General features: G+C 42.2%; 3 protein-coding genes across 7 annotated transcripts in view; all 3 read left to right on the top strand.

The window, feature by feature from the left end:
* LOC125883955 (gastrula zinc finger protein XlCGF57.1-like) overlaps positions 1-5,774 on the top strand; it is a 77,209-nt gene extending 71,435 nt beyond the window's left edge. For all 4 annotated transcript variants that reach the window (XM_049568623.1, XM_049568622.1, XM_049568621.1 and 1 more), the window contains exon 2: positions 2,933-5,774. In XM_049568623.1, the coding sequence (XP_049424580.1) occupies positions 2,933-4,455 (1,523 nt within the window). In that variant the 3' untranslated portion in view covers positions 4,456-5,774. The remainder of the gene's footprint in view (positions 1-2,932) is intronic.
* Positions 5,775-7,043: 1,269 nt separating this feature from the next.
* On the top strand, positions 7,044-14,239 carry LOC125883957 (gastrula zinc finger protein XlCGF57.1-like). Of its 2 annotated transcripts, XM_049568640.1 has the most exons (3): positions 7,044-7,305; positions 12,599-13,381; positions 13,549-13,833. In XM_049568640.1, the coding sequence occupies exons 1-3, from the start codon at positions 7,113-7,115 to the stop codon at positions 13,707-13,709; spliced, it is 1,137 nt and encodes a 378-aa protein (XP_049424597.1). In that variant the 5' UTR covers positions 7,044-7,112; the 3' UTR covers positions 13,710-13,833. The 2 variants fall into 2 exon arrangements, with proteins under 2 accessions (XP_049424597.1, XP_049424596.1); XM_049568639.1 differs by having other exon boundaries at positions 12,599-14,239.
* A 555-nt stretch (positions 14,240-14,794) lies between these two features.
* LOC125883960 (zinc finger protein 771-like) lies at positions 14,795-18,316 on the top strand. Its single transcript, XM_049568643.1, has 2 exons — positions 14,795-15,061; positions 16,811-18,316. The coding sequence occupies exons 1-2, from the start codon at positions 14,869-14,871 to the stop codon at positions 17,983-17,985; spliced, it is 1,368 nt and encodes a 455-aa protein (XP_049424600.1). The 5' UTR covers positions 14,795-14,868; the 3' UTR covers positions 17,986-18,316.
* Positions 18,317-18,322: the final 6 nt, after the last annotated feature.

Raw genomic sequence — 18,322 nt, 5'->3', positions numbered from 1 at the left:
CCCTTTCAACCCGTTTCTACTGGTGGCAGATTTTCCGCTCTTGTTCCGGCTCAACTGTAATCTGCCCCCAGTATCTCCGGAGCTGCTCTCACTCTATTTTTTAAAAACATGTGATCCTGAGGGACTCTCATGCTACAGTCCCTCATGCTTCCGTGCGATATGACCCATTACACATATACTAGGTAATACAATCATTTGAGCGTGTGTGCCTTCCCGTGTAATATAAACCCTTTGGTGCAGCAGGCAATACAATCAAGTGAGTGTTTTTTCTCTCTCTCTCTCTCTCTCTCTCTCACTCACTCACTCACTCACTCACTCACTCTCACTCTCACACTCACTCACTCACTCACTCACTCACTCATTCTATTACTACATCTTGGTAACTCGGCCATTCTGGATGTCACTAACTCGGCTTCTTCTCCGGAGCCTTTGTGCTCCACTGTCTCTCAGATTAACTCATATCACAGCGGTGCCTGGACAGCGTGACGTGTGTGGTTGTGCTGCTGCCGTGGTCCCGCCAGATGCCTCCTGCTGCTGCTGCCGTCATTAGTCGTACTTCTACTGTTACTAGACACATATGACTATTGTCACATGAAGTGACAAAAATCAGTGCCTGGAATTGGGCCTGACGGCTCCCGACCCTGTCCTCCTTGTTTCTTCTAACGTGTCTTCTGTTGAGTATTCAATATCTTAGGTTTGGCTGGCAGGTACTTCTACAAACACTGGAGATTGGCAGAATCTGGTGCAGTCGAGTTTATTGTGTTCACAGGCAACAACACAGACAAACTCACGAGTCAGCCTCCGGAGGACGACTGAAAACCTGCTTTCGGCGCTCTGGCTTATATGCTGGTGGAGGTCGACGAGATCTCCACCCATTTCTGTAGTCCTTCCCATCTCGATCCGTTTTTACTGGTAGCAGACTTTGCCTTTGTTCCGGCTCAAACTGGAATCTGCCACCAGTATTTCCGGACTCGCTCCCACTCTATTTTTTTAAAAAACATGTGATCTCTGGGGACTCACATGCTACAGTCCCTCGTGCTCCCGTCTAATATGAACCATTACGTACACATTAAGTAATACAATCATTTGAGTGTGTGTGTGATCTTTCCCGTGTAATATAAACTCTTAAGTGCATTAGGCAGTACAATCAAGTGAGTGTGCTATCTTCATCACACAGCACGTGGTAACTTGTATGAGTGTCACCCTAAGTTCACAACATCATGTGAGTGTAGGTTACTGCATTATATCACTACACAGAGCGTGATGGGTTATGTATGTGAATAAGAGTTCACGACTGAGATGTCACTAAGAGTTCACACTGTTATATTACAGATTACACATAAATGCAGTATTAGTTTTTGTAACAGTCTACACACTAACATGGTTATATAGCTATTTGTATCTTATCCAACTTATATGGTCTAACACCTGATGAGGGTTTTGACTTTTACACTACACACACATGTAATACATACTTTCAACATATTGTACTTACTGTTAATTTGTTATGCTGATCTGTTCTGTACAACATCTATTGCACGTCTGTCCGTCCTGGAAGAGGGATCCCTCCTCAGTTGCTCTTCCTGAGGTTTCTACCGTTTTTTTGGGGGGGGGGGGGTTCCTTATCTGCTGCGAGAGTCTTAAGGACAGAGGGATGTTGTATGCTGTAAAGCCCTGTGAGGCAAATTGTGATTTGTGATATTGGGCTTTATAAATAAAATTGATTGATTGATTGATTGATTGATTGATTGATTGATTGATTGATTTTTTCTCAGTGTTGGGACAGTTTTCTCTCTCTGTTTGAACTGTGCATGTGTTAAATGTTGAATTCATTTAATTAAACATTTCTGTTTTTAACTTTTTAAACCTTTTCTGATTTTCGTTTGTCATTCTGTCTTCATTGAGATTGAATGATGGTGAAAGAGAGTGTAGCGCTGGAGAAGTGGTGTGTGCTCTTCCTACACATAACAATGAAATAACTTTTTGTCTTGGGTTAGGGTTAAATAACAAATAATTGTGTATCGGTCAGTGTTTTTATTTAGACAAAAAAGTAACAAAGTATCTAGTAACTGTAATAATAGATATTTGATTTGAATTGTAAGCATTACACTTACTCGCTCAGAAAGTTAAGTGAGAAAACAACAGTAATCTGTTACTTTATGATTAGTTACCTCCAACACTGAAGTTCGAAAGGTTGCCACCACAGTTGCAGCTTGAAGTCGTGTTGGTATTAAAAAATATTGTGACGGTATTAAAAAAGGTATTAAAAAGTATTAAATTCAACTTAATAATTTCTGTATAAACCCTGTTCTGATGGCTGCTTCCAGCAGGATAACGCACCATGTCACAAAGCTCACATCATCTCAAACATGACAGTGAGTTCACTGTACTCCAATGGCCTCCACAGTCACCAGATCTCAGTCCAATAGAGCACCTTTGGGATGTGCTGGAACGGGAGATTCTCATCATGGATGTGCAGCCGACAAATCTGCAGCAACTGTGTGATGTCATCATGTCAATATGGACCAACATCTCTGAGGAATGTTTCCAGCACCTTGTTGAGTCTGTGACACCAAGAATTAAAAAGGGGGTCCAACCTGGTACCAGCAGGGTGTACCTAATAATCAGACTTGACTCACAGCAAACTCTGGCATCCCATGGACAGTCATTCTCACATAATTCACATAAGCCTGAACAAAGGAAGAGCTGCACTGGAGCCTCCAAACATGACAAGAGTCTCAATGGATGTTAATGATTGCTGCGAAAATGAAAGCTTAGCTCAACCTCACTCACTCTGACACAGCTGAGTGAACACTGTGAAGCTGTTTGATGCTCAGAGATCTGTAGAAGTTCAGTAAGGAGTTTTTGAGCTGTGATGTGAATGAACGACAACATTTCTCTGTAACATCTGTGTGTTTCCTGTTTCCTGCAGACATCCAGCAGCTGTTGGTAGTTAAAGAAGAGGTTCCCCCTGAGCAGCAGGAGTGGAGCTCCAGTGTGGACCAGGAGGACCCAGAGCCTCCACACATTAAAGAGGACCAGGAGTTCACATCCACTCCTGTCCCTGTGAAGAGTGAAGATGATGAAGAGAAACCTCAGTCCTCACAGCTTCATCAAAGACACACTGAACAGATGGAAACAGAATCTGATGGAGAGGACTGTGGAGGACCAGAACCAGCCAGGAACTCAGATCCAGATACACATTTACAACCTGAGACTGATGACAAAACTGGAGAGTCTTCTGAACCTGAGACTGATGACAGTGATGATGATTGGACAGAGACCAGAGAACCTCAGTCAGGTTTCAACGCTCTTAAAAATGATTTGAATGGTGGTAAAAAAAACCCATATAGCTGCTCTGAGTGTGGGAAAAGATTTTCTCAACGTGGAAGTCTGAAGCGACACATGAGCACTCACACAGGAGAAAAACCATATAGCTGCTCCGAGTGTGGGAAAAGATTTTCTCAACGTGGAAGTCTGAAGCGACACATGAGCACTCACACAGGAGAAAAACCATATAGCTGCTCCGAGTGTGGGAAAGGATATTCTCAACTTGGAAATCTGAAGATACACATGAGCACTCACACAGGACAAAAACCATATCGCTGCTCTGAGTGTGGGAAAAGATTTCCTCAACGTGGAAGTCTGAAGCGACACATGAGCACTCACACAGGAGAGAAACCATTTAGCTGCCGTGAGTGTGGGAAAAGATTTTCTCTACGTGGAAGTCTGAAGAAACACATGAGCACTCACACAGGAGAAAAACCATATCGCTGCTCTGAGTGTGGAAAAAGATTTGGTCATCTTGGAAATCTGAAGGAACACATGAGCAGTCACACAGGAGAAAAACCATTAAGCTGCTCTGAGTGTGGGAAAAGATTTGGTCGAACTGGACATCTGAATGTACACATGAGAATTCACACAAGAGAAAAACCATATAGCTGCTCTGAGTGTGGGAAAAGATTTGGTCACATTGGACAATTGAAAGAACACATGAACATGCATGCCGGAAAAAGGTGCTTCAGCTGTTCAGTTTGTCTGAAATCTTTTACACGGAAAGAGATCTCGCAAATACACATGAGAACTCACATTGGAGAGAAACCATACAGCTGCTCCGAGTGTGGGCTTGGATTTTCTCACTTAAGTCATCTAAAGAGACACATGAGAACTCACACAGGAGAGAAACCATATAGCTGCTCTGAGTGTGGGAAAAGATTTGGTCAATCTGGAACTCTGAAAGTACACATGAATATGCATACCGGAAAAAATTTCTTCAGCTGTTCAGTTTGTCAGAAATCTTTTACACGAAAATGGACCTTGAAAGCACACATGAGAACTCACACTGGAGAGAAAGATTTTCGCTGCAGTGTTTGTGACCAAAGATTTGCTTGGCATAAACATCTCAGAAAACACAAGTGTGTTGTTAATGAGTCAGTCTCACTAGAATCACACTAAGGGGCATTAGAAGGGAGATTTTATTGAACCTGAACCATACACTGATGACAGTTGGAAGGAGACCAGAGAATTTCAGTCAATATAAAACTTTCTGAAAAATAAGTAAGTCCTAGTACGTTGTTTGAGACTTATTATGACCCAAAAATATTTCAGTTGTTCTGAGAGTTGTAAAAGATTGTTCGTCTGGGGTCTGAAGGAACACATGAGGATCCCTACAGGAGAGAAACTATTAAGTTAGTGAAACAAGATTTTCGCTGAAGTAAAACTTAACTTGTCACATGAGCTTTAGTTCAGGGGACAAATCTTTTAGCTGTTGTGTGTCTCTGTGTGTGTGTGTGGGGGGGGGGGGGCGTTGAAGCTTTTGTCTCCGAGTTAAAGAATAAACCCTCAGGCTCAAGTGTATTTGAATCATTCATCTTCCTGCGTGTGTTTTTTGAGGTAACCTGTAATTTCAGTAACACTTCCAGACTTTTATTTTGAAGCTCAGCAACTCATCTGCTCTGGAAGCTGTATTCTTCACTGTGGCTAATGTCACACTGTTTGAGCAGGATGACATCTCTGTGGGCTCCTGCTCATGCAGGGGTGGAAGGAAATGAAAAAGCAAACATATTGGCTGAACAATAATTAAAACAACGTTTGAGTGACGTGCAAGTGTCACTAAGGAATATTCAGTGCAGGCAGATTACAGAGTGGGATCCCAAGGCAAGAGATGATCATTACCCGTCTGAGGAGAGGACATACTGGATTATATGACACCTTCTCTTAGGGCTGGGCAATGTAATGACTGTGTTCGATATATTGATGTATTTTCAATCAAGATATGAATTTAGATAATACCGTTTAAATCTATATAGAGTCAAGTTGTGTAACATAACGTGTACCAGTGTGCTTCTTTTCTCTCTCACACTCCCAGCGCAGCTCTGCCCCCTCACTCACAAGTTCTTCATCAGCAGTCAGAGAGACACAGAGCTGCTCCTCTGTTTCATCTGTCTGTTCATTAGTCTACAGTGAGACATTGGTCTGTATGTTACATGTGCTACACTACATCAGTTTGTGACGTTAATGAAATTACCGCAGTTGCACACACGTGACACAGATGTTTCATATACAAGACGCATATAACGAGGACAAAGTGTCTCTGTCTCCGTCTCTCTGTTTTAACAGTGCAAGTATTTATTATTATCATTACTTATTTTATTATTGTTGTTGTTTGTTGTTGTCTTTTGAATGTCAGACGAATGTGAATGTCCAATATCAAACTAACTTAATACTGGTATAAAACAGACTGCTTTGTTCATAATCATATTTGCAGAAATACATTTTTGACCAATGAAAATTGTGTGTGTTCATAATTGTATATTTGTGCAACTTAAATCTTTAGCTTGTTGCACATAATGAAGGAGGTGTACAGACCTGTGCAGCCACAACAATGCGACATGATACATGAAAAGGTCAAACAGTTCACATCTCGCCAAGTTCAGTCCAAATGCCCGGATGTGTTCTTGCCACGCCCCTTTTACCAGGGATGCATCGGACTTCAGGAGAGGGACCCAGCCACAGAGTATGGATACCAAGAGGCCAAGCTCAATAGAACGCCCCATAGCAACAAATTTCCCCCATGGTTTCGTCCGACTGCCGCCATTTTGGACTGTCAGCAGACCGCAGCAGACCCGCTTGCATACAAAAACACACAGACAAACTGAAGTATATCGCTATTAATTATGCTTACAATGCTACTCACCTCGTGATAGCTTGGTCACAGCTGCTTTTTCACGTTTTTATAAAGCAAAATATTGTCTTTAAAAAAAACAAAACGAGGAAAAACGGCAGAGATGGCATCTCTACATATTACATCCACTTATGAGAAGATTCACTGAATTTGCCCACTCCTTCAAAATCATCCTATGAGCCAATCTACAATAAATAAATAAATAATAATAATAAAAAAAAATCAATATTTTAACCAGAAACACATTAATGGTGACGTCACATAGTCAGGAATAAAGATTTATTTACAGTTTGTACAGTAATAAGGGGACAGTAATAATAATCATAATATATAGGCTATTTTAATATGATATATATATTTTAATGCTAAAGCAGTTATCAGTTCTAATATAAATGGTCCAAGAAGCTACATATAGGCCTATATATATATATATATATATATATATATATATATATATATATATGTGTGTGTATATATATATATATATATATATATATATATACCCACGGAAACTGGCATATGAAATTGATATTGAAACACTTCAAAACGTACACCTCTGTCGGGATCCTTCGGTAACAGTGGAAGGCCAGGTGCGGGGTGTTCCACTGATAGCTGTTGCAGTTAATTCCACTACACTGTTTTCTTTTACTTTTTTCCTCCTCTCTCCTTGACATCTTGCATGTTGTCTGGGCCCAACAGTCCAAAATGGCGGCAGCGCCCCTAGTGGCTGTTGGCAGAAATTTGACGGAGCTTCGCCTCTTGGTATCCATGCTCTTTGGTAACCCTTCTGGACTTTTATTTTGAAGCTCAGCAACTCCTCTGACCCGGAAGTTGTATTCTTTACTGCCGCTAACTTCACACTGTTTAATCAAAGATGGCTTTTCGCAGAAACAGGTGTTAGCAGAGTGTCTTTGTTGTGTTTTTAAACATGTCTAAAGTCCAAATGCTGAGATCGTTGGTGAAGCAGCGACTAACTGCGGCTGCTGAAGAGATATTTGGGCTGTTTGAAAGAACGATAGCAGAGTACGAGGAGGAACTTTGTCGATCAAAAGAGGAGAACGAGCGACAACGGAAACTACTGGACGCTGTTTTCAACCCTCAGCTTCGGTTACACAGAGCAGGTTTGTTCATTAAACATTACAAGTTCATTATTAATAATATAACTGCAGCTTTGTTCAATAAATATTCAGTCTGTCGACGTTTAAAAGCCACGTTAGCTTCTCTGGTGCCGTTAGCTTCTCTGGTGCCGTTAGCTTCTCAGGTGTCGTTAGCTTCTCTGGTGTCGTTAGCTTCTCTGGTATCATTAGCTTATCTGGTGTCGTTAGCTTCTGTGGTGTCGTTAGCTTCTGTGGTGTCGTTAGCTTCTCTGGTGTCGTTAGCTTCTCTGGTATCATTAGCTTATCTGGTGTCGTTAGCTTCTGTGGTGCCGTTAGCTTCTGTGGTGTCGTTAGCTTCTCTGGTGTTGTTAGCTTCTCTGGTGCCGTTAGCTTCTCTGGTGCCGTTAGCTTCTCTGGTGTCGTTAGCTTCTGTGGTGCCGTTAGCTTCTCTGGTGCCGTTAGCTTCTCTGGTGTCGTTAGCTTCTGTGGTGCCGTTAGCTTCTGTGGTGCCGTTAGCTTCTCTGGTGCCGTTAGCTTCTGTGGTGCCGTTAGCTTCTGTGGTGCCGTTAGCTTCTCTGGTGCCGTTAGCTTCTCTGGTATCATTAGCTTATCTGGTGTCGTTAGCTTCTGTGGTGTCGTTAGCTTCTCTGGTGTTGTTAGCTTCTCTGGTGCCGTTAGCTTCTCTGGTGTTGTTAGCTTCTCTGGTGTTGTTAGCTTCTCTGGTGCCGTTAGCTTCTCTGGTGTTGTTAGCTTCTGTGGTGTTGTTAGCTTCTCTGGTGCCGTTAGCTTCTCTGGTGTTGTTAGCTTCTGTGGTGTTGTTAGCTTCTCTGGTGCCGTTAGCTTCTGTGGTGTTGTTAGCTTCTCTGGTGCCGTTAGCTTCTGTGGTGTTGTTAGCTTCTCTGGTGTCGTTAGCTTCTGTGGTGTTGTTAGCTTCTCTGGTGTCGTTAGCTTCTCTGGTGCCGTTAGCTTCTGTGGTGTTGTTAGCTTCTCTGGTGCCGTTAGCTTCTCTGGTGTTGTTAGCTTCTCTGGTGCCGTTAGCTTCTGTGGTGTTGTTAGCTTCTCTGGTGCCGTTAGCTTCTCTGGTGTTGTTAGCTTCTCTGGTGCCGTTAGCTTCATGCCAAATCAGTGGGAATCTTTGGTTATTGCATTAGATTCAAATGCAAATCGGAGAACAAAAAATGGTTTTTTTAAAATAAAGGTATTACTGCAGTGGGCCTACTAAAGACAAATCACATTAAAATACCTTCACACAAGAAGTTCTTACATTAATAAAGTGTACCCGCGTCAGTCATATCTGATCAATGGATGGGCTGTGTGATCACCAATCACATCAGTTTTTATCTAACTGTTGCTCTCTGCATCAAAAAATGTGGCGCGCAACAAGTGAAACATCTGTTCCGTGAGTCTGAGAGTTGACAGCCTGTTATCCTGAATTTTTGTTTGGTATGCATTTAAAATTTCTCCTTCCTATTTTGGATGACCAGGACCTGATAAGTATAAAAAACGAAACATAGTCAATGATAATAAAGTCTCAGTGTCTTCAAATGAGTACTTTCTAATTAACAGTGTCTTGTTACTGTTGCTAAAATTGGTCAAATTTGTTGCCATCTCAAACTACAATCATTGTTAATCTTAAAAAAACAAGTTTCAACTATAAAATGTGATCAAGTTTTGGACCTTGTCCACTTTTGTGTCGAGATCAGCTGCAGACTGACTCGGCAGAGATGGCTGCCATCTTGTTTTTGGATTAGTGTATCGCACTCTTACTACCACTAGATGGCACAAAAAGAAGTGTCCACAAACGAGGACAACGGGTCTGACTGAAGCAGAATGACGTTGATGGTCCAGTAAACCCAAAATGTAATGACCTCGTGAAGACACAGGGTCTCAAACGATCCACTGAAACAGAATTGTTACTCATTTTCGTTTTGAAAAAAAGTTCTGCATTTAGACGACAATGTTTTGATAACAATCGCCGTGCACATGGATCTCCAAAAATGACCAAAAACACTACAGTATACACACCAGGCCAGTAGTTGGCGGTGTGATGCTTGAACGTTTGTCTGGACGGACAACGAGGTGGAGTTGCCACAGTAAATCTACACTATGATGGGGAAGCGTTGATAAATTCAACAGGGTGAGCAGCACAAGCAGAGCTTGGGACTCCGCCATTGTTGTTGTGATGGTCGACTTTCTCGCGCACGCCTAGTGACTGGAACCATAATGCGCAAGTGTGAAAAGTCTCCGTTTTCAGAGGAACTGCAAATTGCAAGTTTACATGACAACGGAGACGGTGCCGTTTCCAAAAAAAATGCACTCTGAAACCCGTTTTCAAAACACTGTGTTTTCAGGCACCCAAAAAGCCGATGTCATGTAAACAATCAGCCGAAACGCAACTAATGTTTACCATTTTCAGTTGAAATTGTTGTTGTTGTATAAATGGGACCTCAATTTACAAGTCGATCCGTGATCTGACCCTCACCTATAGTCGTGAGCTATATGTAGTGGCTGAAAGAATTGTACAGCGGATACAAGAGGCCCAAATGAGTTTCAGCTCAACCTTAGAGATAGGGCGAGGAGCTCAGACATGCAAAGGGAGCTCGGAGTGGGGCCACTGCTCCTTTGTTGATGGGATTCAGCTGAGGTGATTCGGGCATCTGATCAGGATACTGATCCGGGGTGCCTCCATAAGAGGGGCACGTCCAACCGGTAGGAGGCCCCGGGGTAGACCCAGAACATGCTGGAGGGATTGTCATAGCTCATCTGTTCTGGGAACACCTCAGGATACCCCAGGAGGAGCTCGAGAGCATTGCTGGGTAGAGGGTCATCTGGAATACCTTGCCCAGCCTGCTGCCCCCGCAGCTCGGCCCCTAATCAGCAGATGAAAATGGATGGTGTAGAGGAAGTACCTTTTTGAGAATATTTGCACTCATGATAAAATTTTGGGGCACCACCGTCCTCATTGGGGAAGTGACTAATCAAATTAATAACCAATTATTAATTTGTCAATCTCAATATCTGGGTTATGATCCCTCTATATAGTGATCTCCGCTCCTGTCCAAAAGATATATATACACAGACAACGACTTGGCGATAAATGAAGATTTATTTAAGCTAAATATGTAACAACAAAATCATTTATCGAATGAAACTGTGGGGATCAAAGGCAAAGCTCCTCTTGGGGCCCCGGACTGTCGCTTCGTAGCTCCCAGACTTTCCAGCAGAATGAAGTCGGCTGTCACACAGCAGTGTGGGAGCGGTTGAGTCTGCAATGTCCTTGCAGGTGGCCTCAAACGTCGTTTCCCTTGCGCTGCAGAGAGTCTTTGGGTTTGGCACAAGAACCATGGTGATGAGTGGCTGGCAGCCGCTTGTTCCGATGAATATGGGGCGAAGAGTTCGGTCGGCAGGTGCTGCTCTACTTCATTATGATTACTCGCTGATAATAATGGTGAAAACAATTTCGTTGGCCGTTTGATATTGTTGTCAAAGTTATTATTAATGTGCATAAAAATGTTGAAAACACTGGAGATAAAAGAAAACTGGATAAGCAAAATTTAAAAGTTTAAAATAATGAATAAAGAGTTACACATGAACCAAACGTAATTGGTTAAAACATAAGATATGGCAAAAGCAAGTAGATAAAGTAAAAATGAAAGAGCGTACGCAAAACATAAAAGCAAGAGACTAAAATGAAGACGAGCAAAAGAAGAGAGTAACAGAAAACAAGAGAGCATAAAAATAGAAGTGGACGGAAAATACAAGAGCAAGCGCACCAGGGTGCACATGTTTGGAACAGGCCAGGTGGGCGAGTCTGATAAGGCAGCCCCTTAATTAAAAAAAGTATAAGCCCATTTTTTATTTATTTATTTATTTATTTATTTTTATTTTATTTTTTGAGGAAACATATTGCTTTTCTTATACGAGGTCGTACACTTTGATATGTTATGCACGATGGACACATACTCTTTCCATTATGGTCAAAATTGGTCCTTAACATCCAATTAAAAGTACAAATTAACATTAAATTAAAATACAATTATTATGCGGCGTATATAAGCGGAGTACTGTATAAACTAGGCTACTTTTACAAGTTAATGACTTAAAAAAGCATTTAAACCCAATGCTAATTAGGGTTAAGTCGGTTCTCTGTAATACCAATTCAGTTCAGTACTCCATCTTGGACTGGGTTGTTTTTTTGTTTTGTTTTTTTTTTTGAGACCGACCGGACCGCATACGTCATTTTACAGCCATACTCGGGCGGAACGTACATGGAGCGGACTCCACGGAGGAGGTCCGCAAGCCCTGTGCAAAGCAAAGCTCAGATTTTACGACCACGCAGACTCCGCTCTGCGCACCAGTGTCACACAAAAGACTGCTCGGCATGTATTTTTCAAATCGCAGGGATTTTTCATGGACATTTTTACAGGAAACTACAACACGGATGTGCGCTCGACTATTTTTTTCCCTTTATTGTTAGGGTTAGGGTTAGGGTTAGAGATCAACGAAGGGTGGGGGTTACATGCGCAAAAAAATAATCCCAATTAAAGAATATATGAAATCATAAAGTGCAGGAGAGAAAACAAAATATACAATATGTTTCTGGTAGGCCAACACAAAGTGCGCTCGACTATGGAAGCCTGACTTCCTTACGGAGTCCGCTCCGCTTATAGTATGCCTGAGTGTGTGAGCACCTTGTGTGTGCCCCTTCGCCAAGTGCACAGCAAGCAGGAGAGAGAGGGGGGTGGGGCGGGGACTGAGCTAGGGGGTGCGAGTGCGCATGCGCCGAGGCCTCTGGAGTTTGTTTAACAGTGACGGGGAGTCGATAATGGCGGACAATTTAGTCTCGAAGAAATCAAAGAATGCGCCACTATGGCAACACTTTGGCTTTGAGCCAGACGAAGGAGGCAATTGCGCCCCCAAGTGGCGAAAATCCGGTATTACTGACTTGATGGGGTTTTTCACAAAAACCGGACCTTTTTTTTTTTTTTTCTTCTCATACCGACCCAACCCTAGTGTTAATGTTGAAACTGCTAACATTAATGTGGGGAAAGGAGTTGGTTACACTTCTAAAAAGTTGAAAATGTGCAGGTCTTCACTTCTCTCTAACAGTATCTACAGGTGACCCTTTGCGCCACAGATTCACTAAAGGTCTAAATTCAGAATTAAAGCATTGTGATTTTGCAGATACTCTCGTGTGAAGCTGTTTGATGTTCAGAGATCTGTAGAAGTTCAGTAAGGAGTTTTTGAGTTGTGATGTGCATGAACAACAACATTTCTCTGTTATATCTGTGTGTTTCCTGTTTCCTGTTTCCTGCAGACGTCCAGCAGCTGTTGGTGGTTAAAGAAGAGGTTCCCCCTGAGCAGCAGGAGTGGAGCTCCAGTGTGGACCAGGAGGACCCAGAGCCTCCACACATTAAAGAGGAAGAGGAGGAACTCTGGATCAGTCAGGAGGGAGAGCAGCTTCAAGGGCTGGAGGAGGATGATATCACCACGTTCTCATTCACTATTGTCCCTGTGGAGAGTGAAGATGATGAAGAGAAACCTCAGTCCTCACAGCTTCATCAAAGACACACTGAACAGATGGAAACAGAAGTTGAAATTGAGGATTGTGGAGGACCAGAACCAGCCAGGAACTCAGATCCAGATACACATTTACAACCTGAGTCTGATGACCAGACAGGAGAGTCTTCTGAAACTGAGACCGGTGACAGTGATGATGATGATTGGACAGAGACCAGAGAACCTCAGTCAGGTTTAAACCCCCTAAAAAATTATGAAGTCTCTGTCAGTGACTGGAGATGTGGTGTTAGTGAGAAACCATTTATCTGCTTCGAATGTGGGAGAAGATTTGGTAAAGCTGCAAATCTTCGGGCACACATGAGCTCTCATACAGGAGAGAAACCATTCAGCTGCTCAGTCTGTAAAAAGACCTTTACACAGAGAGGTTATTTAGAGAAACACATGAGAATCCACACAGGAGAGAAACCATTCAGTTGCTCGGTCTGTAAGAAAGCTTTTACAGAGAGTGCACTTGTACGGAAACACATGAGAGTCCACACAGGAGAGAAACCTTTCAGCTGCTCAGTTTGTAATAAATCTTTCACTGCAAATGGAAATTTACACTCACACATGAGAATTCATACAGGAGAGAAACCTTTTAGCTGCTCAGTTTGTAAGAAATCTTTTACACAGAATGGACATTTACAGAAACACATGAGAACTCATACAGTAGAGGAACCTGTCAGCTGCTCAGTTTGTGAGAAATCCTTTACACAGAGTGGACATTTACAGAAACACATGAGAGTCCACATGGGAGAGAAACCTTACAGCTGCACTGTTTGTCACCAAAGTTTCACTTGGCGTTACCAGCTCAAAAGCCATCAGTGTGTGGGTTGTCAGTCCTCACAGCCTCATCGAACTCAAACTGAGGAGAATAAAGAGGCAGACACTCCAGTGAGCACCTCAGCTGAACATATGGAAACAGAAGCTGGTGGAGAGGACTGTGGAGGACCAGAACCAGCCAGGAACTCAGATCCAGATACACATTTACAACCTGAGACTGATGATAAGACTGGAAAGTCTTCTGAAACTGGGACTGGTGACAGTGATGGTGAGTGGACAGAGACCAGAGAACCTCAGTTATGTTAAAAGTTACTGAAAAATGTACATGTACATTGTAAAACATTTATGCCTCACCAAAATAATTAAGTTGCTCTGAGAGTGGTAAGAGATCTGTCCGCTGTAGTCCGAAGGAAGTTATGAGGATTCATAAAGAGAGAAACTATTTAGTTGCTTAGTTTGTGTGACAAGAACCCCACTGAAGGTGAACTTTGTTTGTCACATTAGATTTATCTCAGGAGAAAAACCTTTCAGCTGCTTGCATTTTGCAAGAAACATTTTACCTCTGAATTTGGTTTATTGTTTACTGAGATGTCTGAAAATGTAATAAAAATATGTCTTTCTGCAAACTGAGTCGTTTAAATATGTAAAAGTGTTTTCTAAATCAGTGGTTTTGAAACTTTTTGTGAAGGTTTTTTTTTTTTGTTAAATTACATTTTTTTAGCCAGACTTTGCCTCTTTATTAGGAAACGGGTGCACCCAGCATATTGATACAGTCAAACAAAATTTCATTCATGACTTTTTGTATAGGCCCAGATGAATATTTCAATAATAATGTGTGGTTATCAAAATCTGATGGCACACCAAGTGAGATCCACTGCTCTAGACTGACAGGACTTAATTAAGGCAACACGAGAACTGAAAAGCTGCTTCAGTAATTCCATGTATGCCTCTACTCTTTAAAAAGATATCACATGATAGTGTTCCACAAGGAGGAAGGAATGTTTGATCTCATAGAATACCAGTCTTTCCAAAGTGTATTTTAATCATTTATCTTTCTGTGTGTACTTTTCTGAATAAGCCAAACATTTTGGTAACACTTCGGGACTTTTATTTTGAACCGCTACAACTCATCTGACCCGGAAACTGTATTCTTTACTGTGGCTAACTTTATCCTGTTTGACAAGATGGCGTCCAGCAGAACTAAGTGTTAGCAGAGTGTCTTTGTTGTGTTTTTAACGTGTGAACATGTCTAAAGTCCAAATGCTGAGATCGCTGGTGAAGCAGCGACTAACTGCGGCTGCTGAAGAGATATTTGGGCTGTTTGAAAGAACGATAGCAGAGTACGAGGAGGAACTTTGTCGATCAAAAGAGGAGAACGAGCGACAACGGAAACTACTGGACGCTGTTTTCAACCCTCAGCTTCGGTTACACAGAGCAGGTTTGTTCATTAAACATTACAAGTTCATTATTAATAATATAACTGCAGCTTTGTTCAATAAATATTCAGTCTGTCGACGTTTAAAGTCACGTTAGCTTCTGTGGTGCAGTTAGCTTCTGTGGTGCCGTTAGCTTCTGTGGTGTCGTTAGCTTCTGTGGTGTCGTTAGCTTCTGTGGTGCCGTTAGCTTCTGTGGTGTCGTTAGCTTCTCTGGAGTCGGTTAGCTATTCTTCCATCCGGCCTATGTGCATTGGTTGTTAGGATGTTAAAAATGGAGCCAAAGAATTCTGCATGCAGGGCCTCTTATTCAGGTGTCACACTATCCAGGCACCGCTGTGCTATGAGTTAACCTGCGAGACAGTGGAGCACAAAGGCTCCGGAGAAGAAGCGAGTTAGTGACATGCAGTATGGCCGAGTTAGCAAGATGCAGGAACAGGACTTGAGAAGGAGAGAGAGAAGGAGAGAAGGTGCCCGGTGTATTATAGGGGGGTCGTCCCGCAGACTAGGCCTAAGTCAGCCTAACTAGGGGCTGGTACAGGGCAAGCCTGAGCCAGCCCTAACTATAAGCTTTATCAAAGAGGAAAGTCTTAAGTCTAGTCTTAAATGTGAAGATGGTGTCTGCCTCCCGGACCGTAACAGGAAGATGATTCCACAGGAGAGGAGCCTGATAGCTGAAGGCTCTGGCTCCTGATCTACTTTTGGAGACTTTAGGGACCACGAGTAACCCTGCGTTCTCAGAGCGCAGTGTTCTGGTGGGATAATATGGCACTATGAGCTCTCTAAGATATGACGGCGCTTGACCCTAAAGCTTTGTAAGTTAGGAGAAGGATGTTAAATTTCATTTACAGGGAGCCAGTGCAGAGAAGCTAAAACAGAAGAAATGTGTTCTTGCCTCGAAGTTCCTGTCAGTACATGTGCCGCTGCGTTCTGGATCAGCTGGAGAGTTTTTAAAGACTTATTAGAGCTACCTGATAATAGTGAGTTACAGTAATCCAGCCTAGAGGTAACAAAAGCGTGGACCATTTTTTTCTGCATTTTTTTGAGACAGAATGAAAAAACGCAGCCTGTGAACTTTGTTTTATATGGGAGTCAAAACACAAATCTTGGTCAAATATTACTTTGTGGTAGTGCTAGAGGCCAGAGCAATGCCATCTAGAGAAACTGTATCTTCAGATAGAGTAGTAGTAACTGCACAATAACTTTATTTCTCGAATTTATCATAAGGAAAGCCTTGCTAACCTTGCCAGGGAGATTTAAAACTAGCAACCATTACTGGGGTTCATTTGGACACGACTCGAGCAACATTGAGAGGAAAAGATGCCAGGCTGTTAACATAGTTGACAAATTTTTTTATTTTTTTTTTATTTTTTTAATGTAATTCTTTGTATAGGCTATGCAGTTTTACAATTAGAGAATGTCAGAATTTCTTTAGGCCTACAACAATGATAAAGCTAAGTAACCCAATTCCATAGGGTTATTCATCATAGACTTGCCTCATTCACTTTATGTACTGGTGGCTAGCTTGTGAATTTTCCCCTGGGGACCAGTAAAGCCTTACTGATTTAATAATATAATCATTCATTTATTGATTGATTATAAGTTTTCTTGATAAAATGAACAAACATAGTGGAGTAAAAAGGACAATATTTGCCTTTCACATTTGACTTACAAGAACTTCTATCTGAGCGAATACTGTCGAGCTGTTAGATGCTCGTTGACAGTAACATCTGTGTGTTTCCTGTTTCCTGCAGACATCCAGCAGCTGTTGGTGGTTAAAGAAGAGGTTCCCTCTGAGCAGCAGGAGTGGAGCTCCAGTGTGGACCAGGAGGACCCTGAGCCTCCACACATTAAAGAGGAACAGGAGGAACTCTGGATCAGTCAGGAGGGAGAGCAGCTTCAAGGGCTGGAGGAGGCTGATATCACTGAGTTCACATTCTCTCCTGTCCCTGTGAAGAGTGAAGATGAAGAGGAAGAACCTCAGTCCTCACAGCTTCATCAAAGACACACTGAACAGGTGGAAACAGAAGCTTATGGAGAGGACTGTGGAGGACCAGAACCAGATGCATGTTTACAGCCATATACTGACAAAAAGGCTGGAGATTCTCCTGAACCTGAGACTGATGTCAGTGATGACGAGACAATTGAATATCAGTCAGTTTTGAATTCTCTGAAAAATAATGAAGTCTCTGTCAGCGATTGGAGATTTACTGCTGGTAAGAAACCATTTAGCTGCTCCGAGTGTGGGAAAAGATTTGGCCGCAAGCAAGAGCTGAAGAGACACATGAGCACTCATACAGGAGAGAAACCATTCAGCTGCTCAGTTTGTAACAAATCTTTTACACAAAGTGGACATTTACACATACACATGAGAGGCCACACAGGAGAGAAACCATTCAGCTGCTCTGAATGTGGGAAAAGATTTGGCACCAAGACACCTCTGAAGAAACACATGAGCACTCACACAGGAGAGAAACCTTTCAGCTGCCCAGTTTGTAGCAAATCTTTTACAGAGAGTGGAAATTTACAGAAACACATGATAATTCACACAGTGGAGAAACCATTTAGTTGCTCCGAGTGCGGCAAAAGATTCCCTCGCAAGGGATACTTAGCTCATCACATGAGAACCCACACAGGAGAGAAACCCTTCAGCTGCACTGTTTGTCACCAAAGATTTACCTGGCTTACACAACTCAGAATTCATCAGTGTGTTGGGTGTCAGTCCTCACAGCCTCTTCAAACTCAGGCTGATGAGATAAGAGAGGCAGAGCCTCCAGCCAGCAGCTCAGCTGAACAGATGGAAACAGAAGCTGATGGAGAGGACTGTGGAGGACCAGAACCAACCAGGAACTCAGATCCAGATACACATTTACAGCCTGAGACTGATGACAAGACTGGAGACCCTCTTGACCCTGATAATAAACGCTAATGATGAGTGGAAGGAGACCAGAGAACCTCAGTCAGCTTTTAACTCTCTTAAAAATGATAGTTCCAGCACATCATATGACATTAACAATAAACAGTTACATTTTAAGTGTGGTAAAAAAGTTTGTCATGGGAGTCTGAGAAGACATATGAGGAGTCGTACAGAGAGAAACTATTTAGTTGCTCACTTTTTGATACCTTTAAAAGGAAAACTGAGTTTGTCACTGTTGTGGTTTTTGTGAACCTGAGTGATGTTATTTCAGTTAGAATGAAGAGTAAAGCTCTTTAACCACTATAGACAACAAATCATGTATTAAATCAGATGTTTCATCAAATGTACT

This window comes from Epinephelus fuscoguttatus, linkage group LG23, assembly GCF_011397635.1.
Source record: "Epinephelus fuscoguttatus linkage group LG23, E.fuscoguttatus.final_Chr_v1".
In the NCBI taxonomy this organism is placed as follows: domain Eukaryota; kingdom Metazoa; phylum Chordata; class Actinopteri; order Perciformes; family Serranidae; genus Epinephelus; species Epinephelus fuscoguttatus.
The sequence above is the reverse complement of the archived record's forward strand: the minus strand, read 5'-3'. Positions and strand labels throughout refer to the sequence as shown.

Coding starts and splice junctions, on each gene's coding strand:
- LOC125883957 (XM_049568639.1), top strand. CDS start 7,113: ATGTCTAAAGTCCAAATGCTGAGATCGTTGGTGAAGCAGCGACTAACT. Junction 7,306..12,598: donor GCTTCGGTTACACAGAGCAG/GTTTGTTCATTA, acceptor TGTTTCCTGCAG/ACGTCCAGCAGCTGTTGGTG.
- LOC125883960 (XM_049568643.1), top strand. CDS start 14,869: ATGTCTAAAGTCCAAATGCTGAGATCGCTGGTGAAGCAGCGACTAACT. Junction 15,062..16,810: donor GCTTCGGTTACACAGAGCAG/GTTTGTTCATTA, acceptor TGTTTCCTGCAG/ACATCCAGCAGCTGTTGGTG.